The following is a 19,374-nucleotide window of genomic DNA, read 5'->3' as shown; positions in this document are numbered from 1 at the left end:
GAAGAAAGACATTTTTGAAAATGGAGTTAAATTATTGCTTGAGAATAAAGTTTGTCTCTGTCATACTATATTCCATCTATTTAGGAAGAGACCATATAATCCTTGCAGCAGCTTCCTCTCTTTGTCTATGCTTTTCATGATCTGGGCAATAGAAAGGTTAGCTGGTGATTTTCTCTTTCCTCTCGACAGATTCCCAATTGTACAGTTAGTTGCCCATCCTCTGTTTTTTCCCCAGTGATGCAAGGTACTATTGTGCTGCTGAGTTCCCTTTTAAGAAATATTGGAGGCTCTATAAAACTATTAGTTAATAGGGAGGTTTGTGATACAATTTTGGAATGCTTTATTTACCTTCTTAAATGCAGTAGTTTTAGAGTTTCCTACTTTTGTTTTAATCAATCTTCATGTGATTTACTTTCTCCATAATATAGGAGTAGTGTAATTTTTTAAATATGATTTTCTCCAAACACAATAATTGATATTCGAAGAAAATTATGTTTATCCATGGCATTATGTACTTCCATTACTGCAGTTCTTGATTCCCACATATTCAAGAGGCATGGGAGTTTCTGATTTGGTTGTTGCAAAGAAGCCTTAATAATTTAGTATCCTTTTTTAGGCAGGATTTGATAAAATCTGAGCCCTTTTCCTACTTAAAATTCACTTTTTAGTAACTTTGGACCATTTATTTAATTTTTAGTCCTGTTGCTTCTGGTAATCTTGTATAAAACCTTATTACAGTACTAAACAGTACAAAAGAGTTTGAATGTTGAAAATCAAAGATTTCAGAATCAGTCCTCCAGTTCATTGATTCTTAACCTTGTTAATAACTGTTATGAATAAGTCAGCTTTTATTGACAGTTAATGAAGTGAACCTAAAGCAATAGTTATAAAATTGTGGAAATCTTATGATTTTTATACTTTAAGAAATTACTATGAAATTCTTTGAAAGGAAGGAAATTAAACAGCAAAAAAGAAAATAAGTGTTCCCCCACCCACCCACCCAAGGAATTGGGAAAGTTGTAGAAGGGTTAGAGGAGTTGAAAAGAGAAATCTGATGCCCCTTGCTGAATTGTCTAAGCAGTGTGATGAAGTGAAATTTGGAACAAGGCAAGGGTTTGGAAGTCAAGTGGACCCAATTTCAAATCCTGACTTGGATATTACGAGCTCTTGTGTTCTTGGACAAGCTGTTTCATCTCTTTAAACTTCAGTTTCTTCATCTGTGAAATGGAAATAAGACATACATCATAGAGCTGATAAAGCATTCTGTTTATACAGAGTGTATAGCATAACACTTGGCACAGTAGCCTCTGTAAATATTAGTTCCTGTATCCTCACATCAGCAGCCCCCTTAGCAAGTCATTTTTGCTTCTCTGGATTTTTGGCCAGCAGTAAAACCATTAACTCAAGCAGCTTGAACCTAAAGTGTTACTCACTAATACCTGGTATTAGTGAAAGAGAAAACCAATGCCAAATTTTATAAAGCATTGCTAAGATTAATAGGCTTGTCAGAATGACTTGTGTGTATATAGAGACATTTTATCTAAGTTATTCCTATGATCATTATACATATCTTCCTCCCCCCTTTTTTTTCTCTTATTTAACATGACGTAAATATGGAGTGGGAAATAAAGCAGATAGTTTTCATGTATATGAAAAGTGGTTGTCAGGGTTTCCACAGTTGAAATCACTGCTTTCAGGGAAATTATGGTTGCACCGTACTGCAGGAGGAGGAGAATGATAATGATAATGGTAACAGTACTGTGTGCCAGTTCACTCATGTCAGTCCTGTGAGGTATGGCTCCTGTTAGCCTCATTTTGCAGGTAATGAAACCGAAGCACAGAGAGATTAATAACATTCCTATTTGCATAGTTAGAAAGTAGCCAACCCAGAATTTGAATTCAGACAGCCTGGCTCCAGAGGCCACACTCTTTACCACTATCTTATACTGGAAGGATTTAGAGATGACAGTCCTTTAAATGGGAGCAGATGTCCTAAAGCTGTGGCAAGTTTTAGATTTCACTTTTAGATTTGTTCTGCAGGTATTCTGAGAGAAGCCTCACAAAGTGTATCGGAATTACTATCGAGACCAGACCAGATTATTGTATGAAGCGGCATTTAAGTGACATGTTGACCTATGGCTGCACAAGGCTGGAGATAGGGGTACAGAGTGTCTACGAAGATGTGGCCAGAGACACCAATAGGTAAGATGGGGGCAAATGATTTCACACAAGCCTCCTCCTACTCCCGTGGATTATATCTATGTTCATACTCATCCTCTCCTCCTTCCTATCAATCTTAAAGAAAGAGACATAGGTATTCTTTTCAGAGTCATCCTTCTATCTCTGCTCTTGATTTCTTTTTCCCTTCCTTACTTCCAGTCTTTTCTCTACTGGTTCTTTTCACAGTAGCCTGTAAACATGCTCTTGTCTCTTCCTGTTTTTGTCATAAACAGCCTTTCCCATGTGGAAAACAGAAGGCAGGGCTCAAACTCGGTCATCTAAAGCAGGAAAGAAGGCAAGAAGAGTTTGAACAAGAAGGAAATTAGGATATTTAAAAGATTGGTCTTTGTGAAGCAGATGCCATTTAGCAGAGTAAGAGAGTGATTGGTGAGCAATGGGTATAAACTTTGAGAAATTTGGGAGCGTAAGAAAGGATAGAAATAAGGGTTGATAGAGCCATATGAAGTTCCCTTGTAGAACTCTAGAAATAGATCACTGAGTTGAGGAGAAAAGACACACATGAAAGAGTAGCTGTATGAGGAACTTTATGATTAATTGGTAAGTTAGAAAAAAAAAAGAGATTTCAAGTGTTTATGAGGCAGCAGAGTTCATTGCTTGTGGATATAAAAGCAGGCTTCAGGGAGTTGGTATGCATTCAATTGGACTTTAAAAGCTATTTTACCAGGAGGGGCAGACATTTTGGGGGGCTGTAGTAAGAGAAGGAAGTAAAAGAGAATGAGGGAAACATTCATTGGTCAGCATCTTAGAAACCACCAGAAGAATGCCAAGCTAAGGAGGGAGGAGTCTTTCCTTTAGGTACTAGCAGTCTGTTGGATACATTTGAGCACAGAGGATTGCACAGATACCAGGCTTAAGAAAGATTAACCTTAGAATGCACTCTTGTAGGGGGAGTCCTGAACTGGAAACATTGGTTGGCCTGCTGTAGTGATCAAGGGTTGTACCCATGGAGATGGGAAGAGTCTCTTGAAGATAGGAAAGCTTTCTGAAATGAAAAGAATGACATCAGACCTGAGACTTACAGGAGGAATATGCTTCACATGGGGAAGAGAAAGATTATTTCAGGCAGAAAGAAGCATATAAGCAAACTCCTGAGGATGGGAGCACATGGCATATTGAGGGGATTCAGAGTAGGTTACCTTGGTTAGAGTGTAGAGCATGAGGTAGGAGAGTGGTGAGAGGTAAGGCTATAAAGATATAAGTCATGATGGCCAAATGATGCACAGGGAGTTTGGGCTTTAATCTGAGGACAGGCTGTGAGCTAAGTTGTGATAGGAGCATATCTGCATTTTAGATATCTTTGGAAGGATAATTTGCACTAATTTAAATAAGAAAGGATATCTTGAAAAGAAGTGAATAACAGTGTTTGGTGACTGAATGGAAGTAGGGGAAGCTTAGAGGGAAAGTGAGTTTTGGTTTTGGATGTACTGAGTTCTAGATACTTGTGAAACAACCATTGAAGGTTTGCTTTAGAGCAGAGCTGTCCAAAAGAACATTCTGTGATGATTGAAGGGTTCTATACCTGCACTGTCCAATATGATAGCACAGCTGAGGGAATGGATTTTTCATTTTAATTAATTTAAATATAAACTGAGTAACTACATGTGCTCTCATATAAATTGGGAAGTGATTAGCAAAAAGAAATTGGAAATGGGTTAATGGAAATAGATGGGAACATCCAGAGTGGGATGGAATCCATGTTTCTAGGATTTATGTGTGTGCGTGTGTGTGTGTGTGTGTGTGTGTGTGTGTGTGTGTGCGGGCGCGTGTGTTGAATAAGAATGTCCTAGAGGTGAAAGGATTAACATAGGGCTTCAGTTTTTAGTAGCTCCAAACTGTTATTAGGGCTTGCTTCATACTTGAATGTGGTACTAGAATGTTAAGATGATTTACCCAGCTGGCCCCAAATGATTATGCCTTGTCACTAAAATCCACTCTTCTCACTTTTTTAACGACCTTAGAGACGATCAGAGTGCAATCTGTTTTGTATGTAGGTGTCATTCTTCATCTGTCTCTCTCTCTCTCTCTCTCTCTCCAGATAATTTCAAAAGATTTTTAAAGGAAAGAGCATAACAAGAGGCTGCTTCTACTTGGTTTTGAGCTCATTATTTTTGTTTTTTAACTTAAATATTTACATTAGTAGGCTTACTTCGGCTGATGATGCTAAACCAAATAATTTTAGTGTACATTAACTCTGGTTAACCCAATCATTTACAGTCAGAACCTTGAGTAGGTACATGGGGAATTTCTGAGAAGTATCTCAGCAGTGAAATGATTTATTTCCAGGCCTTCTCAGAGCTAGAGATATAAAAATGATTTTCTGAGATTTTTATTCCCCAACCATATTATTCTTCATTATAAAACTACTATTACACGTCTCAGAGATTGTTTTCCCTCTGTTCCTTGTGTTAGCTTTCTTGCTCATTTATTTATATAACAGGTAGTGAATTTTCTTTCCTCAGGGGCCACACTGTGAAGGCAGTATGTGAGTCATTCCATTTGGCCAAGGATTCTGGTTTCAAAGTCGTGGCTCATATGATGCCTGATCTGCCAAATGTGGGACTAGAGAGAGACATTGAACAGTTTACAGTAAGTGTTGCCTTAAAACCAAGGACTTTCGAGTGCTTCTGCATGCTACCCTACCCTCTCTGCTCTTTTTGATTATTTAATGCTAATTTTTCCCCCATGATTAAAGCAATATGTCCTCATTATAGAATACTAGAAACACTATAGTGAAAGAAAAGTCATTCACAGCCCCAGCACCAAATAAAACTCTAACATTTTAATATACTTCCTTCTAGGATTTTTTTTATGCTTAGGCTTTTTGGAGGGATGAGGTGGTTTATACATATATACACACAGACACACTTAGACTTACGTATATGGTAAGTAATTATTTTAATGGCCTTTTCACTTAACATTATATAAACATGTATCTGTGAAATATATATAGGATGGTCTCTGTTAACATGTTAACATATTTAAATGTGTACTTAATTTCCACTGAATAAATATGCCATACTTTGCTTAACTCCTTCCAAGTTTTTTTCAAATTGAAGGTATTGCCAGTTTTTTATATTGTAAATAGCACTGCAGGTAAACAATTTTATGCCTATAACTTTTTGTAATATTTAGGATTATTTCTTTAGGATAAATTCCCTGAAGTAGAATTATCAGATAAAGCTATATCTCACCATATTACTTAGTTGTTTTTCAGAGGATTGTAACAATTTAGTCATTTTATCTTTTTCCCCAAATAATTCTTTCCTGTTTATGTATTTTTTTTTATTTTTTATTTATTTATGATAGTCACAGAGAGAGAGAGAGAGAGAGGCAGAGACACAGGCAGAGGGAGAAGCAGGCTCCATGCACTGGGAGCCCGATGTGGGATTCGATCCTGGGTCTCCAGGATCGCGCCCTGGGCCAAAGGCAGGCGCCAAACCGCTGCGCCACCCAGGGATCCCTGTATTTATACACACACACACACACACACACACACACACACAGATATAATGTTTGTTTTTGCTAATTTAGTGTATAAAAGTGCCATTTCAACTTGTATTTTGTAATTCTAGTAATATATTTTTCAGGTTTGCATGTAATAATTCTTTCATCTTCTTGGAGTTGTGTGTTTTTGTTCTCTGACCAATCATTCAATTGGATATGAATATTTTTAATGTTAATTTAGACGAACTTTCTTAGGTAAGGACATTGTGGATTCATTTTTTTTTAATAGTTGTCACAAATATGTTTGCACAATTCACCTTGGGCCTTTCATTTTTATATCTGTTGTCAAATCCATCCCATTTATTTATGATTTTAAATGTTTCTGAATTTAGAGCTGCCTTTCTCTTCAAGGACTTCATTAAACAGTGAAAGAAAATATTTGAGTTTTCTGTTCTTTGAATTCTAATATCTAACTCTGGGTTGGTTGGTTTTGGTCTTTGTTTTTTGGTTTTTGTTTGTTTTTGTTTTTGTTACTCTATCACATGTTTGCTTGATCTGTGTTCCTGTTGTCTTAGGAAATGAGATTGATCAGAACTCTTTCATCTTCAGATTCTCAACTAAAAAAAGTACCTTTGGGATATTTGTTTAGAGAAGAGGATGAAATTTATCAAGTTATTTTCATTTATTAAGTTTATTTTCAAGTTTATTTTCAAATAAATTTATCAATTTATCAAGTTATTTTCTTCATAAAAATACTTTATTTTACTCTATTTAGAATTCACATTGTCTTATTTGTAAACATATTTAATAATTCTTTCTTTCCTTTTAAAAAGCTTATTTTTACAATTTTTAAGCCAATGAATTACAACTGAAGGCCAATTTATAAGATAGTACTAATTCATAAATGTCCCTGTTACTAATTCTCCTGTGTTCTCTGTGTAAAGATTTTTGAGTCTAATAGCCTCTCCTCAGTAGTTAATAGCCAGTACTTAGACTCCTGAAAGGCCCCTGAAACACTTTTCTTTAGCCCAGCTCCTAGGTGGACCCAAGATACAGCCAGAATTCATAACTTTAAATATCCTTAGAAAAATATATGGCATATTTCAAGTAATAGCAAATAGCTGAGTCTTTCCATTCATTTTCCTTAGTGTCTTCAAAATAAAGAATAGTTCAATGATGATAATGCAAAGACAACCCTTTGTGTAAACAGATCTATCTTCTTGTTTGAAATCTCAGAAAAACTCAAAGGGAATATGAACAGACCGTATGCCTTTTCTGACTGCGTCTCAGCAAATAAATGAGTGATAAAGCTAACATTTCTCTCTAGAGCAAAATTCTCTACAGAATTAAATAGTGTTAAAATAAAGAATTTCTACAAGTCAATAAGAAAAAAGCAGACAGCCCGGTAGAATGGACAAAAACACGTGAACAAGCACTTCACAAATAGGCTATTTAAACAGCCAGTAAACATATTTAAAAGTTCTCAAAGTCATTAATCTTCAAAGAAATGAAATTTAGAACTACAATATATTCCTACCATATACATACCAGAAAAGGTAAGAATAGCTAAAATGAAAAAAAGACAAAATCAAGTGTTGCTAAGAGTATGGAACAACTAGAATTCTTCATTTACTGCATTGGTATGTCATGTTTGGCATTATATACTAAGGATGAATATATATGCATATCCCATGACCTAGCAATTGTACTCCATTTCAACAGAAACGCCTACCTGTATTTGTGTACATACATTTGTGACCAAAAGTCACAGTCACAATTTACTACTGTTAGTAATATCATCAGAGTGGCAACAAGTATCCATTAACAACAGAATGCATGAATAAATTGAGGAATCATACAGTGAAATACTAGAAATAATAATAAATTTATTACAACCTTATGCATCCTCATGACTGATTCTTTTTAATATAAAATTGAGTGAAGGAAACTAGATCCAAAAGACTACACATACAATTCTGTTAATATTATGTCAAAAAATTTGGGTGGAGTTGTAACTGGAAACAGGCGGAGGTGAACTTCTAACGTTTTGATATTCTTTTTCTGAATCTGAGTGTTGGGTGCTAGTTACATGATGTGTAAAAAAATCTATCAAGATGTACACTTAGGGTTTGTGTACTTTTCTGTATCTAAGATACATTCTAATAAAAGTTCACACAAAAACTTTTAAAACTAGTTTTTGTTTAGGAAGTCTTATTTGGACCTATTTGGAATTCACAACCTTTCCTGAATTAGTAAGCAATATATTTTATACTTTTTTAAAGATTTTTATTTGATAGCACATGAGTGGGGAGGGGTAGACTAGCAAAGGGAAAGGGAGCAGACTCCTCACTGAGCAGGGAGCCCAATGTGGGGCTCGATCCCAGGACCCTGAGATCATGACCTGAGCCAAAGACAGATGCTTAACCTACTGAGCCACTCAGGCACACCTCTTTTATACTTTAAAAACTTTCCCCCCACTTTATTTCATTGTCCCATCATTAGAAACCCACAGATATATTTTCCTGAATTAATGTGTTTTGTTCCATAGGAGGGGTTGCTAAATTGGGGGTCTGCTCATATATTAGAGAAGTATACCAAATGTTATTTCTGTAGAGGATGGGATGGCCTTGCCTGGCACAGATCCATAAAGCTATTACCCAGCCTGCTGAGATGTCTCAGCCATATCTTGGGTTGTATGCCTATAGTGTGCTAATTGTGAGACCAAGGAATTTAACAAAAATCCCCTACCCCTGGACAAGCAGAGCAGGACTAACTCCATTTTGTGCTACACCCACCATCTCATGTATAACCCCCAATTACTTAAGGCACTCCTCCATCCTAGTCAAGCCGCTGAGCACACCCTTACCAGAAACCGGCTTATAAAAATGTAAACCCTGCCTTTTGCCCGCCAAACCTGTGCATCGATTCTGACCAGAGTGATAGGCTAGTTCAAACGGTCACTGTAGGGTAAATTGTAATTCAATTGGCCACCTGCAGTGTGGACCGACATGACTGTGCAACTTTCTGTGTAAGTTACAATCCCATGGGCCACTGGCCCCTATAAAACTGCTACACCTCTTAGCCTCAGGGTCCAAGTCCCTGCTCCTCTGTGTCAGGTATACTTGGACCCAAGCTCGAGCTTGTTAATAAACCCTCATGTGCTTGCATGGGTGTCGGCTCCTTGGTGGTTTCTCGGATTTGCAGTCTTGGGCACAACACTAATTATAAATTGGCTTAGACCTCACACTTTCTTGTTTAGGTCAGCTCTGGGTCACTACTCTTAGTTTCTGTTTATTTGCATCTGTTCATGACAAATTCACACTCTTCCCTAGTGGTAGATGCAGAGCTTGTAGCTGTGTGTGATAAATAGCATTTGCTTATATTTTCCAGGAACTCAGAAATGAAATTTTCTTTGTCCTTATAAAGCTGAAAGTCCTTGTGGTGGAAATTTAGGAATTTATCCTAAAAGTATTGATTTCACCCTTTCTACCTATTCTCAGATAGGACTTATTACTCAAAATAACATTTAGTTGTTTTGGTGGCTTATTCCTTTAAAAATTAAACTGTTCTTGAATATACAAGCTAAGATTGCTGAAAATGCTTCAAAAGTATCTGTTTCTCTTCAGAATCTTCTGTCAATTACCAGAAGTCTTTCAAAGTCCATTAACATGACACAAGTTCCTTTTTTTTTATACTGAGCCAATCTGATTAAGTTACTGTTTGGCAGGGATGGCTGGCGGTATTTGTTGTTACTTGTTTTTAATGTAAAGGTTTATTACTGAAGATAGTGGCATAGGATACAGGTCATAGTAGTATTCTATCAGAAGAGACCACCTGTTATAGTCTCCTCAGTTGAGGAAGCAAGCCTGATGAGATTAACTAACTGTTAAAGTCTGTGGTGAGTCTCAGGTAAAACCCAAGCTGTAAAATGAGCACCCTTTCCATGGCTTTCCTTTCTGTGGTAACTTTTTTAGGTGAAGGGAAGTCTGTTTGACCATGAGTGACTGCATGACCTGAATGATGTTGAAATATAAGTCAAGTTGGATATTAACAAAACTTTAAACCTCATTCTGTTTTTAGTTACTTTTTATTTGTAGTAAAGGGATACATGCATAATGTTAAAAGTCAAATTGTACCAGAAGACCTGCAGTGAAAGACAGTAATACCTTCCTTTCCTTTTCCTTGAGTGCACCCAGACCGTTTTACAAACTCTCCAGTGTTTCTGCTCCCTCCTTGCCTTCATTCCTCAAACCCACTGCAGTTTTAGTTCCCACATCCCATTGAAACTCTTCCCTCAAATATTGTAAGATGCTTTCTAATCTCCAGATGGAAAGGATATTTCTCTGCTGTCATGTTATTCAGTCTTAGCATTTGTAGTTGTTAGAGACTGTTTCCATTTTAGGATTCTCACCTCCCTGGCTTTTGTGACTCTACTGTCTCCTGGCTCTCCTCTTACCTCCAACTCTTTGGTTTGGTTTGGTTTGGTTTGGTTTGGTTTGGTTCTATCTTCTTTATGTTCTCACAACTTAAATGTAGGTTCTGTCTTTTGCACTCTTCTATGTGCTTGCCTTTCTTCTGTAATTCTAACTCGACCACTTAACATTTCATTGAGTCTCATTTTCTCTCTAGCCTTAAGCCTCAGGCTCCTAAGACCAATTACTTAATACTCTGCAACTAGCACCAGATGTCTTCCATGTAGTTAGAACTTAATATATCCAGTGTGGACATATTTATCCTTTTCCCCAGCAGTCTTTTCCCCTTTTTATTTCCTTTCATATTTCCTTGGTGGCCTCTTCATCCACATATTCTCCCTAGCCGGGAATTTAGAGGAGTTTTTCAGGAGCAAGTTGAGAATATTTGGACTCTGGAGCCAGACCACCTAGTTTGGATACTAGCTCCCACTACTTAGTAACAGACCGTTTGTTTGACTGCTTTGTTCCCCAGTTTCCTCATCCAAAAAATGAGGTTAATTATAGTATCTACCAATTATGAAGATTAGCTGAGAAAATACATGTAACATACTTAGAAACATGCCTGGCATGTAGTGAGTGCTCAGTACTTTGCTGCTGTGACTATCCCCTCATACCTGGGATCTAACTCTACAGGAGGTTTTCAATGTACTCCCTCCTCTGGGTTCCCACTGCCACAACTTTAGTTCATACTTTCGTCAGCTTACCTACACAGATAAACAGCTTCTCAACAAAGTCACCCTACCACAAGTCCTGTTCCCTTCTGATGTTCCATTCACATTGCACCAAAATGATGTTTATTAATTTTTTATCTTTACGATATAAAAGTTGTTGAATAATAAATTCAAAACTATTAAATATTATTTGAAAATTCAGTAAATCCTAAAGAGATCATATCAGAACACAGTAGTCCTCTGCCTCCTTTAAACCATTGTAGCTGTGGGGTTTTTTCCTGATATTTACCTTTATATTTCTTTTTTTTTTTTTTTTAATATTTTATTTATTTATTTAGGATAGTCACAGAGAGAGAGAGAGAGGCAGAGACACAGGCAGAGGGAGAAGCAGGCTCCATGCACCGGGAGCCTGACGTGGGATTCGATCCCGGGTCTCCAGGATCGCGCCCTGGGCCAAAGGCAGGCGCCAAACCGCTGCGCCACCCAGGGATCCCCCTTTATATTTCTTAATACCATGTTTGGATTGCTTTTTCTTGATGATCAGTTTTAGATAGATTCTCTTATCTTACTGTAACTATAGTTGAAAAGTTAATTGTTTTTCTTTTATACTTTGCTCCCATTCTCCCAATATTGTTACATCACTATTTTAGTTACATTAGTAGTCACTGTTTACATTATAGTTTTTACATAAATTATTACTGATCTAAAGCCAAGTAATAATACTAGCATTCTTTTCTTGAATAACCTTTTGGGTTTTTTCTGGAATCAACAGTTGTCTTTTTTTTACTTGCTTAGTTCTCTGTGCACCTGTAACTTTCAGAGGTACTCACTGAATGTTAAGGCCTCTCTGTTGTGGCATAATTAATCAGATACTATGTCAGTTTGTTTTTTAGCGTACGGCCATGACTCCTGATACCCTGTCTTCCAATGCCAAACTGTGCTAGGCAGTTCTTTGTACCCAGTTCACAACTGTCTTCCTTGGAGGGCTTCTCTTCACCAGTCTCCTGTATTGGATTCTTTGCCTTCTGGGTTCCAAATTGGCCCTTTTTATTTGTTTATTCCTTGACGTTACTAAAACACACTTTCCACCAGTTTCCAAAGGAAAGATTCATCATGGAAAGTAAGCCATTTGTGTGCTCCAAATCTTTTCCATCTTCACACTTAACAGAATTATGTAAAACCATTTTTTAAGGCATTGCACCTTGCCTTGTAGCTTTTAGCACTGCTCCTAAGGAGCACAATTTTGTTTTTATTCCTAATTCTATATTCTGTATCTTTAATCCTATGATGTATGTAACCTGGTATCTTGTTTTGTTAACTATGAAATATTTTAGGAAATTGTCTTTATCCCATATGTTGTGAAATTTCACAGTGCTGCATTTTGGTAAGAGTTGTTTAATTGTGCTAGATTTTTTAAGGATCTGTCCTCTAGGAAATTTCTTTGTACTACTGGATAGTTTTCGCCTTTCATTTTTCTATATTCTCTTTCTAAAACTCCTATTAAGCAAATGTTGGATCTCCTAGATTCATCAAATATTTTCATATTTTTTTTTACCTATTTTTCTTTTTTTTTTTCTGCTTTCTTATATTCTCATGTTTATCTTTCAACATTTCTGTTAAATGTTTTTATTTTTGTTATAGCTTTGATTTTCAATAGTTCTTTCTTTCTGGTTGTTTGATTTTCTTTTTTTTTAATATTTTTTTATTTATTTTTTCTTTCTGGTTGTTTGATTTTCTTTTTTTTTTTTAATATTTTTTTATTTATTTATGATAGTCACACAGAGAGAGAAAGAGAGAGGCAGAGACACAGGCAGAGGGAGAAGCAGGCTCCATGCACTGGAAGCCCGACGTGGGACTCGATCCCGGGTCTCCAGGATCGCGCCCTGGGCCAAAGGCAGGCGCTAAACCGCTGCGCCACCCAGGGATCCCCTGTTTGATTTTCTCTAACATCCTTTCTTGTCTAATGGATGTAATATATCTTCTCTCTGAAGGAATTATAGAATTTTTTTTCCCTTTATGCAATGCCTCTTTCCTCTAAGTTCCTTTTCCTTCTTTTTGTTTTGTTCTGCCCTTTATGTTCTAGGCTTCCTCCAAGTTTCTGGTGATCCTTAGCCAAATGGTCATATTTTAAAAGTAAGGGATCAGGGGTGCCTGGGTAGCTTGCTTAAGTCAGTTAAGCATCCAGTTCTTGATTTCATCTCAGGTCGTGATCTCAGGGTTGTGAGATTAAGCCCCGTGTCAGGCTCCATGCCAGGTATGAAGAGTGCTTAAGATTCATCTTGCTCCCTCTCCCTCTGCCCATCCACCCCTTTTCCCCCTCTTAAAAAAAAATAAATAAAAATAAAATTTTAAAAATAAAAGTAAGGAGCTAAAAGGACAGATTTCAAGCTCTAGGTGGCTAGCTGCTGATTATATCTCATTGGAGGGTATTCATATAATAAGCTCTCCTTTTCTTTTTTTAAGGTTTTGTTTTATTTACTTAAAGATTTTATTTTTTTTTTAAAGATTTCTTTATTCATGAGAGACACAGAAAGAAAGGCAGAGACATAGGCAGAGGGAGAAGCAGGCTCCCCACAGGGAACTCAAATGTGAGACTCAATCCCAGGACCCCAGCATGACACCATGAGTCAAATGGCTCAACCATTAAGCCACTCAGGCATCCCAAGATTTTATTTTTCAGTAATCTCTGCACCCAACATGGGGCTCAAACTCATAATTCCAAGATCAAGAGTCACATGCTTTACCAACTGAGCCATCCAGATGTGCCCAGCTCTCCTTTTCTTTAGGGAATTCTCAAATGTTAGTATCTTGAACTCTTATTTAGGGTCATTTGATTAATCCATAGATGAACTCTCCCAACTTCCTGCTTGGGGGTGGCTGGTATGAGTAGGTCACAGAAAATTGACTGCTGGTACCCAGGGAGCAAGGCAAGGAATCCACCAGTCAGTGTGCTGGCTTTCACTTAATCTCTCTGTTTTCAGCCTTTATTCTCACCTAGGCCTTCCTTTGTACTTGGAATCTCAGAATCCAGCAGTTTCTCCAGGGAACAAATGGGCAGGTGACTGCCAGTAAGAAGGGCAAAGTAATAAGGGATAAATCCCTCCATGTACAGACTTTGATCTCGTGATTTTTTTCCATCCTGCCCACTTAATGCATGAGCCTTTTTGAGACTCTAGTGTGACAGAGCTGGACTTTCATTGGTATCCCCTTTTGCAAGTACTTTGTTTATACTTTTATTTACTTGCAAAGCCATTTACCAGTCTTCATCTATTTTCTGTTTTCCAAAAATTTATTATCATAACTGGTCCTGTCCTCCCCCCACAACCCCCATCTCCTCTGATGTTATTTTTGTTCTTCTGAGTTTATACTTTTTTAAAAAGTTCGTCTCTGTTATGTAATAATGATTTTGGAGGAAAAGGAAGGAGACACATGCTTTAATTCTCCATGTTTAATCAGAAATCCAGAACCAGTTTCATCTATTGTCAATCTTATCAACCCATCTATCTTCTTTATCATATAAGCACTTGAACTACTTTTCTGAAATCTCATGTTCCAATATGGATTCAAACTAGGTACAGAATGACTTGCATACATGTTCTTTTGGGTGGTTATAGAATACTTAAAAAGGGCTAATGAACCTTCAACATAGAAACGTTATAGGGAAAATTACAGACAATTACAGAAGAATATCCCTAAGACCAAATGATGCACAAAGAATACAGCATTTAAGAATATGACAGAAATCAATGAGATCGAAAAGTCTATAGTTACATTTCTTTGAAAAACAGGTTAAGCAATGGAAAGCTCTCAAGAATATAGCACAAGATAAAAAGCATTGTTACAGTCATAAGATATAGTACAGTTGGCTCTATAGATACTATGCCAGGGTGAGTTGAGAGGAAACTGAGTCCACCTTCATTCCTCCACTACACACTGCTAAATTAAGAGCAAATGAACAGTGCAAAGTCAGGGAAAGATAATGCCTGGTGTCTCCTTGCTTTATCCCAAATAAAGCCAGCTGGGATGATATAGTACAGGAAATGACTATGTCAAAGTAGATAAATTAGATGTATTCCTCAGTGTCTAGATAACAAATAGTGTGTATCCCAGGTTAGGAATGGTGCCAGTTGGCCTGAAGACAAAATAGGCATATCCAGGGATTGACATACTCTTCCTGCTAAGGGCTTTATAGTAAACACTTTAGGTTTTGCAGGCAAGTGATGATCTCTGTCACAACTTTTCCAAAGTTTAAACAATAAGTGTATTCTATTATTAAAGGAGGATACAGTCTCAAGGTAATGGCAGGCATCGAATAAAGTATGGTGATATTAAGAAAGCAGTAATACAGAATTCAATATGAATTGTTAAGATTTTATTTATTCATGAGAGATACACAGAGAGAGAGAGAGGCAGAGACACAGGCAGAGGGGGAAGCAGTTTTCCTGCAAGGAGCACGGTGTGGGATTCGATCCCAGGATCATGCCTTGAGCCGAAGGCAGACACTCAACTGCTGAGCCACCCAGGTGTCCCAAAATGAATTTTTTTCTTTTTTAAGCGAGGCAACTTGTATTCGAGGTCAAGAATGCCTATCTGAAGAATTGGCATTCATGTTGAGACCTTGAAATTAGCTAGATAAAGTAAGATTGACGTACTTTCCAGACAGAGGAAATTGCCTTTGCAGAAGCAGAAAGGCAGGGTGGTAAGGGTGGCATGAGAGGAGATTACAGCAGTAGACAGGGGTTGGATTAACAAGGGCTTTGTAACCTAGCACACACACATTTTGCTCCAGTGAGCCTGTAAAAACAATGAGTTGCTGTTCTGTCTGCATCCCCCCCCTTGATGGAAAGGAAAGGCAGTCTACAGACTAGATAGATATATGAGAGAAGTTGCCCCAAGACTGAAACTTGACCATGGAAACTTCATCAATCTCTATATAACTAATGGAGTGGTAATTTTCTGTTTTCCATTCACAGGAGTTTTTTGAGAACCCTGCTTTTCGTCCTGATGGTTTGAAACTCTACCCTACCCTGGTGATTCGTGGAACTGGGCTTTATGAGCTGTGGAAATCAGGAAGATATAAGAGTTATTCTCCTAGTGACCTGATTGAATTGGTGGCTCGGATCCTTGCTCTTGTGCCTCCGTGGACACGAGTGTACCGAGTGCAGAGGTAGTGTGTTATCTCTTAGGCCAGAAAAAAATCAGTGATGAGTCTGTCTGTTTAATTTCTAATGAGAACAGTATAATTTAATATTGAGGAGTTTGAATTTTTTTTTAATTAAAAATGAGACCTGGAATGCTGTCTACACATAGACAGGGATGAAAATGAAAGGACAGCATGTCCAAGCCACTTTGCCAGTATCTTATTTATTCATGTATTTGTCTTTCCATTGATTCATGCATCAAGAGACAGAGTTACGATAGCATGCTATTGGTTCCAGGATTTCTTTGCCAGCCCTACTTCAGTCTGGATACAGTAGTGAGTATGGAAGGAAGAAGTGTCTGTTATCCCTGTGGTAGAGTCTCTGAAGAAAAAAAGAGTAGCAATAATCATTCTTTACAGATATTAATGTAAATATGGAGAAAGAGTAACCGATTCCTGATGGTATGAAGGAGATCATCTTAACTTTTTTTCCCCTAAAGGAGAGAAAAACTAAGATCTCATTTGCATTCATGCCTTTTTTTTTTTTTTTACAAGAAATATAACATTGACGAAAAATTTTAGGAGCCATAAAATTACGTGTGTACCTATAATCCTGACAAAGGCATTCCTGTATTTGCTGGTCAGGAAGGCATATTTCCACCACCTTGCCAAAAGCTACCTGGATTCTAGTATAAATAAAAGGTGAAAAGATGACTAGCAAATGCATGTACAATCAGTTGCTATATTATTCCACTAAACACAAAAATTGTGTGCCTGATAATATAAAATAATGAACACTGAAAATTAAGCAGAATGATCAACTAAAGGAAAATTATCAAGATTATAAAATAATGGATTTGCTTAAAAGTTGAAGGATGTTTACACCATACTTCTGCCACAGCATATTGATTTCTTAAATTTTTTTAAAATTCTTGGTCTGGTGCAGCCCGGGTGGTTCAGCAGTTTAGCGCTGCCTTCAGCCCAGGGTGTGATCCTGGAGGCCCGGGATCAAGTCCCATGTCAGCCTCCCTGCATGGAGCCTGCTTCTCCCTCTGCCTGTGTCTGTGCCTCTGTGTGTGTGTGTCTCTCATGAATAAATAAATAAATAAAATCTTTTAAAAAAATTTTTAAAAAATAAGTTATTGTTCTAACTTAAGGATTTAAATTGCCTATATGATCTCTTTTTTAAAATACTGAGGAAAACTCAGCTGCCAAAACTGTTTGCATTGTCCTTCCACTTCTTTTTCAACCCTTCTGAAACAATTCAATTCAAAAGACTTTAGAAGTTGTTCAGCGAGACACCATCCACACTGAAGTAAGTAGCCACAGGGCTTGTAGGCAGCAGTGTGATGTGGTCTCTGGCAGCCCGAATGTGGTAAAAAGTGCTTTCTCACTGAGGACTGGTCTGGCACTGGATGTCAGAACTGAGCAGGGTAAGGAGCATATCTCAGGGGGTAATGTGGAGGTGTAGAGAAGAGGACAGCAACAGAAGATTGGTTTCTTGCAGAGGGCTGATCTAGAAAGTAGGTAATTAAGGATAATGGGAGTTGGTTTTGTGTTATCTAGAATGGAAATTACAAGTGTGAAAAAGGAGAAGATTAGAATGTACCACATGGTGTTTTAGAATAGGAGATACTGGTGTGAACTCATGGTTTTTAATATATAGGTAGATATAGAAATAATTGTAAATATGTAATAAGTAATAAATATAGTGTGTGTATCCTTTTCACAGTCTGTTGAATGACATGTGGGGTTTTTTTGCATTTTTGTGGGGTTGGTGATTTCACTATTTAAAATGGCCCTAAAAAAAAATTAAAAAAAATAAAAAAATAAAAAAATAAAATGGCCCTTAACGAAGAGAGAAGAAATGTGTGGGAAATATCAGAAAGGGAGACAGAACGTAAAGACTGCTAACTCTGGGAAACGAACTAGGGGTGGTAGAAGGGGAGGAGGGCGGGGGGTGGGAGTGAATGGGTGACGGGCACTGGGGGTTATTCTGTATGTTAGTAAATTGAACACCAATAAAAAATAAATTTAAAAAAAACTTTAAGATTCAGTATGTATAGAATAATACACCATTATTTTTTAAATGTATAGATCAATGAGTTTTAACAAATGTGTATATCATGAAACAACTGCCTTAATGGAAATCTAGAATATATGAATGTACAACTTGTTCATCTGTTGATAAATATTTGAGTTGTTTTTAGTTTGGGGCTATTATAATTAAAGCTATGATAAACATTCAAAAAAAAAAATGGCACTTAAGGATAGTACTGAAATGTTGTGTAGTGTAAGTGCAAGAAGGCTATGATGTGCCTTACAGAGAAAATACATGTGTGAGATAAGCTTCATTCAGCCATGAGTTATAGCCCTATTGCCTGGGATTCAGTGTTGAATCAGCAATTACATACATAGGGTGTTTTTAAACACATGTGAAACAAGGCTATCAGTTAATTAAAATGTTGTGACTAGAGGCTTACAGGAACCTAGCCCTGTATTTCCACTAGGAGCAATGTTTTAATATTCACTAACTCAGCGTTCACAGCAACTTTGTAGAACATAGTTACTATGAATAATGAGAATTGATTGTACGTTGTTTCAGAGTACCTGCCTACAACATGCTTATTAATTACAGAGCAGAAATAAGTGACTTGACTATGGAGAAGACTGGCAGCTAGTCAAAGTACATATCACCAGTACTAGTATGTCAATTATGTGGCACATTATAGTATGACAGTATCACTTCTGTTACTCAGCCAAACTCCATAATCTGAATATAATTCTAAAAAAGTAGACAATCCCAAATTGAGGGATATTCTAAAAAAAAAAAAAAAAAAAGGTGAAATCTTCAAAATTAGAAGAATTAAAGAAAGAGTTTCATTTTGAAGGAGACCAAAAGGTCATGATACCTAAATACAACACAAGGTTCTGACTGGACTCTTTTGCCATAAAGGACATTATTTAGACACTGGTGAGCCTGCAGTAGAAATACCAGTAAAATACCAGTGTTAGTTTCCTGATTTTCATGGTTGTATTATAGCTGTATAAGAGAACATCCCTATTGTAGGAAATACTTTATTCAGAAGGTGTTGGAACATCTTGTTCCCAATTTACAAGCAAATAATTTAGGAAAATAGTTGTTTGTATGACACTTAGGACTTTTTGTGTAATTTTGAGATTGTTTCAAAAATGTGAATTAATACAATAGAAAACAAAGATGCAATAGGTAGTATTAACAAAGACAAAAGAAAAGATTATTTGCATTTAACTGACTTAAAGCAACTAGATACAAGTGAAGATACTACTTCCCAGTAGGAGAGCATGGCAACAAATCTACTGTGTTGACCTCAGCTTAATGATAGTGATCTTATCAGTTTTGAATATCTGAGACACTCACCTGGCC

General features: G+C 37.0%; 1 protein-coding gene and 1 long non-coding RNA gene across 5 annotated transcripts in view; one reads left to right on the top strand and one right to left on the bottom strand.

Annotated features, from left to right (window-relative positions):
- ELP3 (elongator acetyltransferase complex subunit 3) overlaps positions 1-19,374 on the top strand; it is a 92,385-nt gene that overhangs the window by 39,977 nt on the left and 33,034 nt on the right. Inside the window, exons 8-10 of the mRNA XM_025463000.3 lie at positions 2,041-2,202; positions 4,701-4,827; positions 15,802-15,995. Coding sequence (XP_025318785.1) covers positions 2,041-2,202; positions 4,701-4,827; positions 15,802-15,995 — 483 coding nt within the window. The remainder of the gene's footprint in view (positions 1-2,040; positions 2,203-4,700; positions 4,828-15,801; positions 15,996-19,374) is intronic.
- LOC118355251 (uncharacterized) overlaps positions 1,011-19,374 on the bottom strand; it is a 38,137-nt gene continuing 19,773 nt past the window's right edge. For 3 of the 4 annotated variants that reach the window (XR_004817332.2, XR_004817330.2, XR_004817331.2), the window contains one exon: positions 15,802-16,350. This is a non-coding gene — a long non-coding RNA (uncharacterized LOC118355251). Of the gene's footprint in view, positions 1,218-15,801; positions 16,351-19,374 lie in introns of those variants that run through there. The other variant, XR_007405812.1, reaches the window with a different exon arrangement.

This window comes from Canis lupus, chromosome 25, assembly GCF_003254725.2.
Source record: "Canis lupus dingo isolate Sandy chromosome 25, ASM325472v2, whole genome shotgun sequence".
In the NCBI taxonomy this organism is placed as follows: Eukaryota; Metazoa; Chordata; class Mammalia; order Carnivora; family Canidae; genus Canis; species Canis lupus.
The sequence above is the reverse complement of the archived record's forward strand: the minus strand, read 5'-3'. Positions and strand labels throughout refer to the sequence as shown.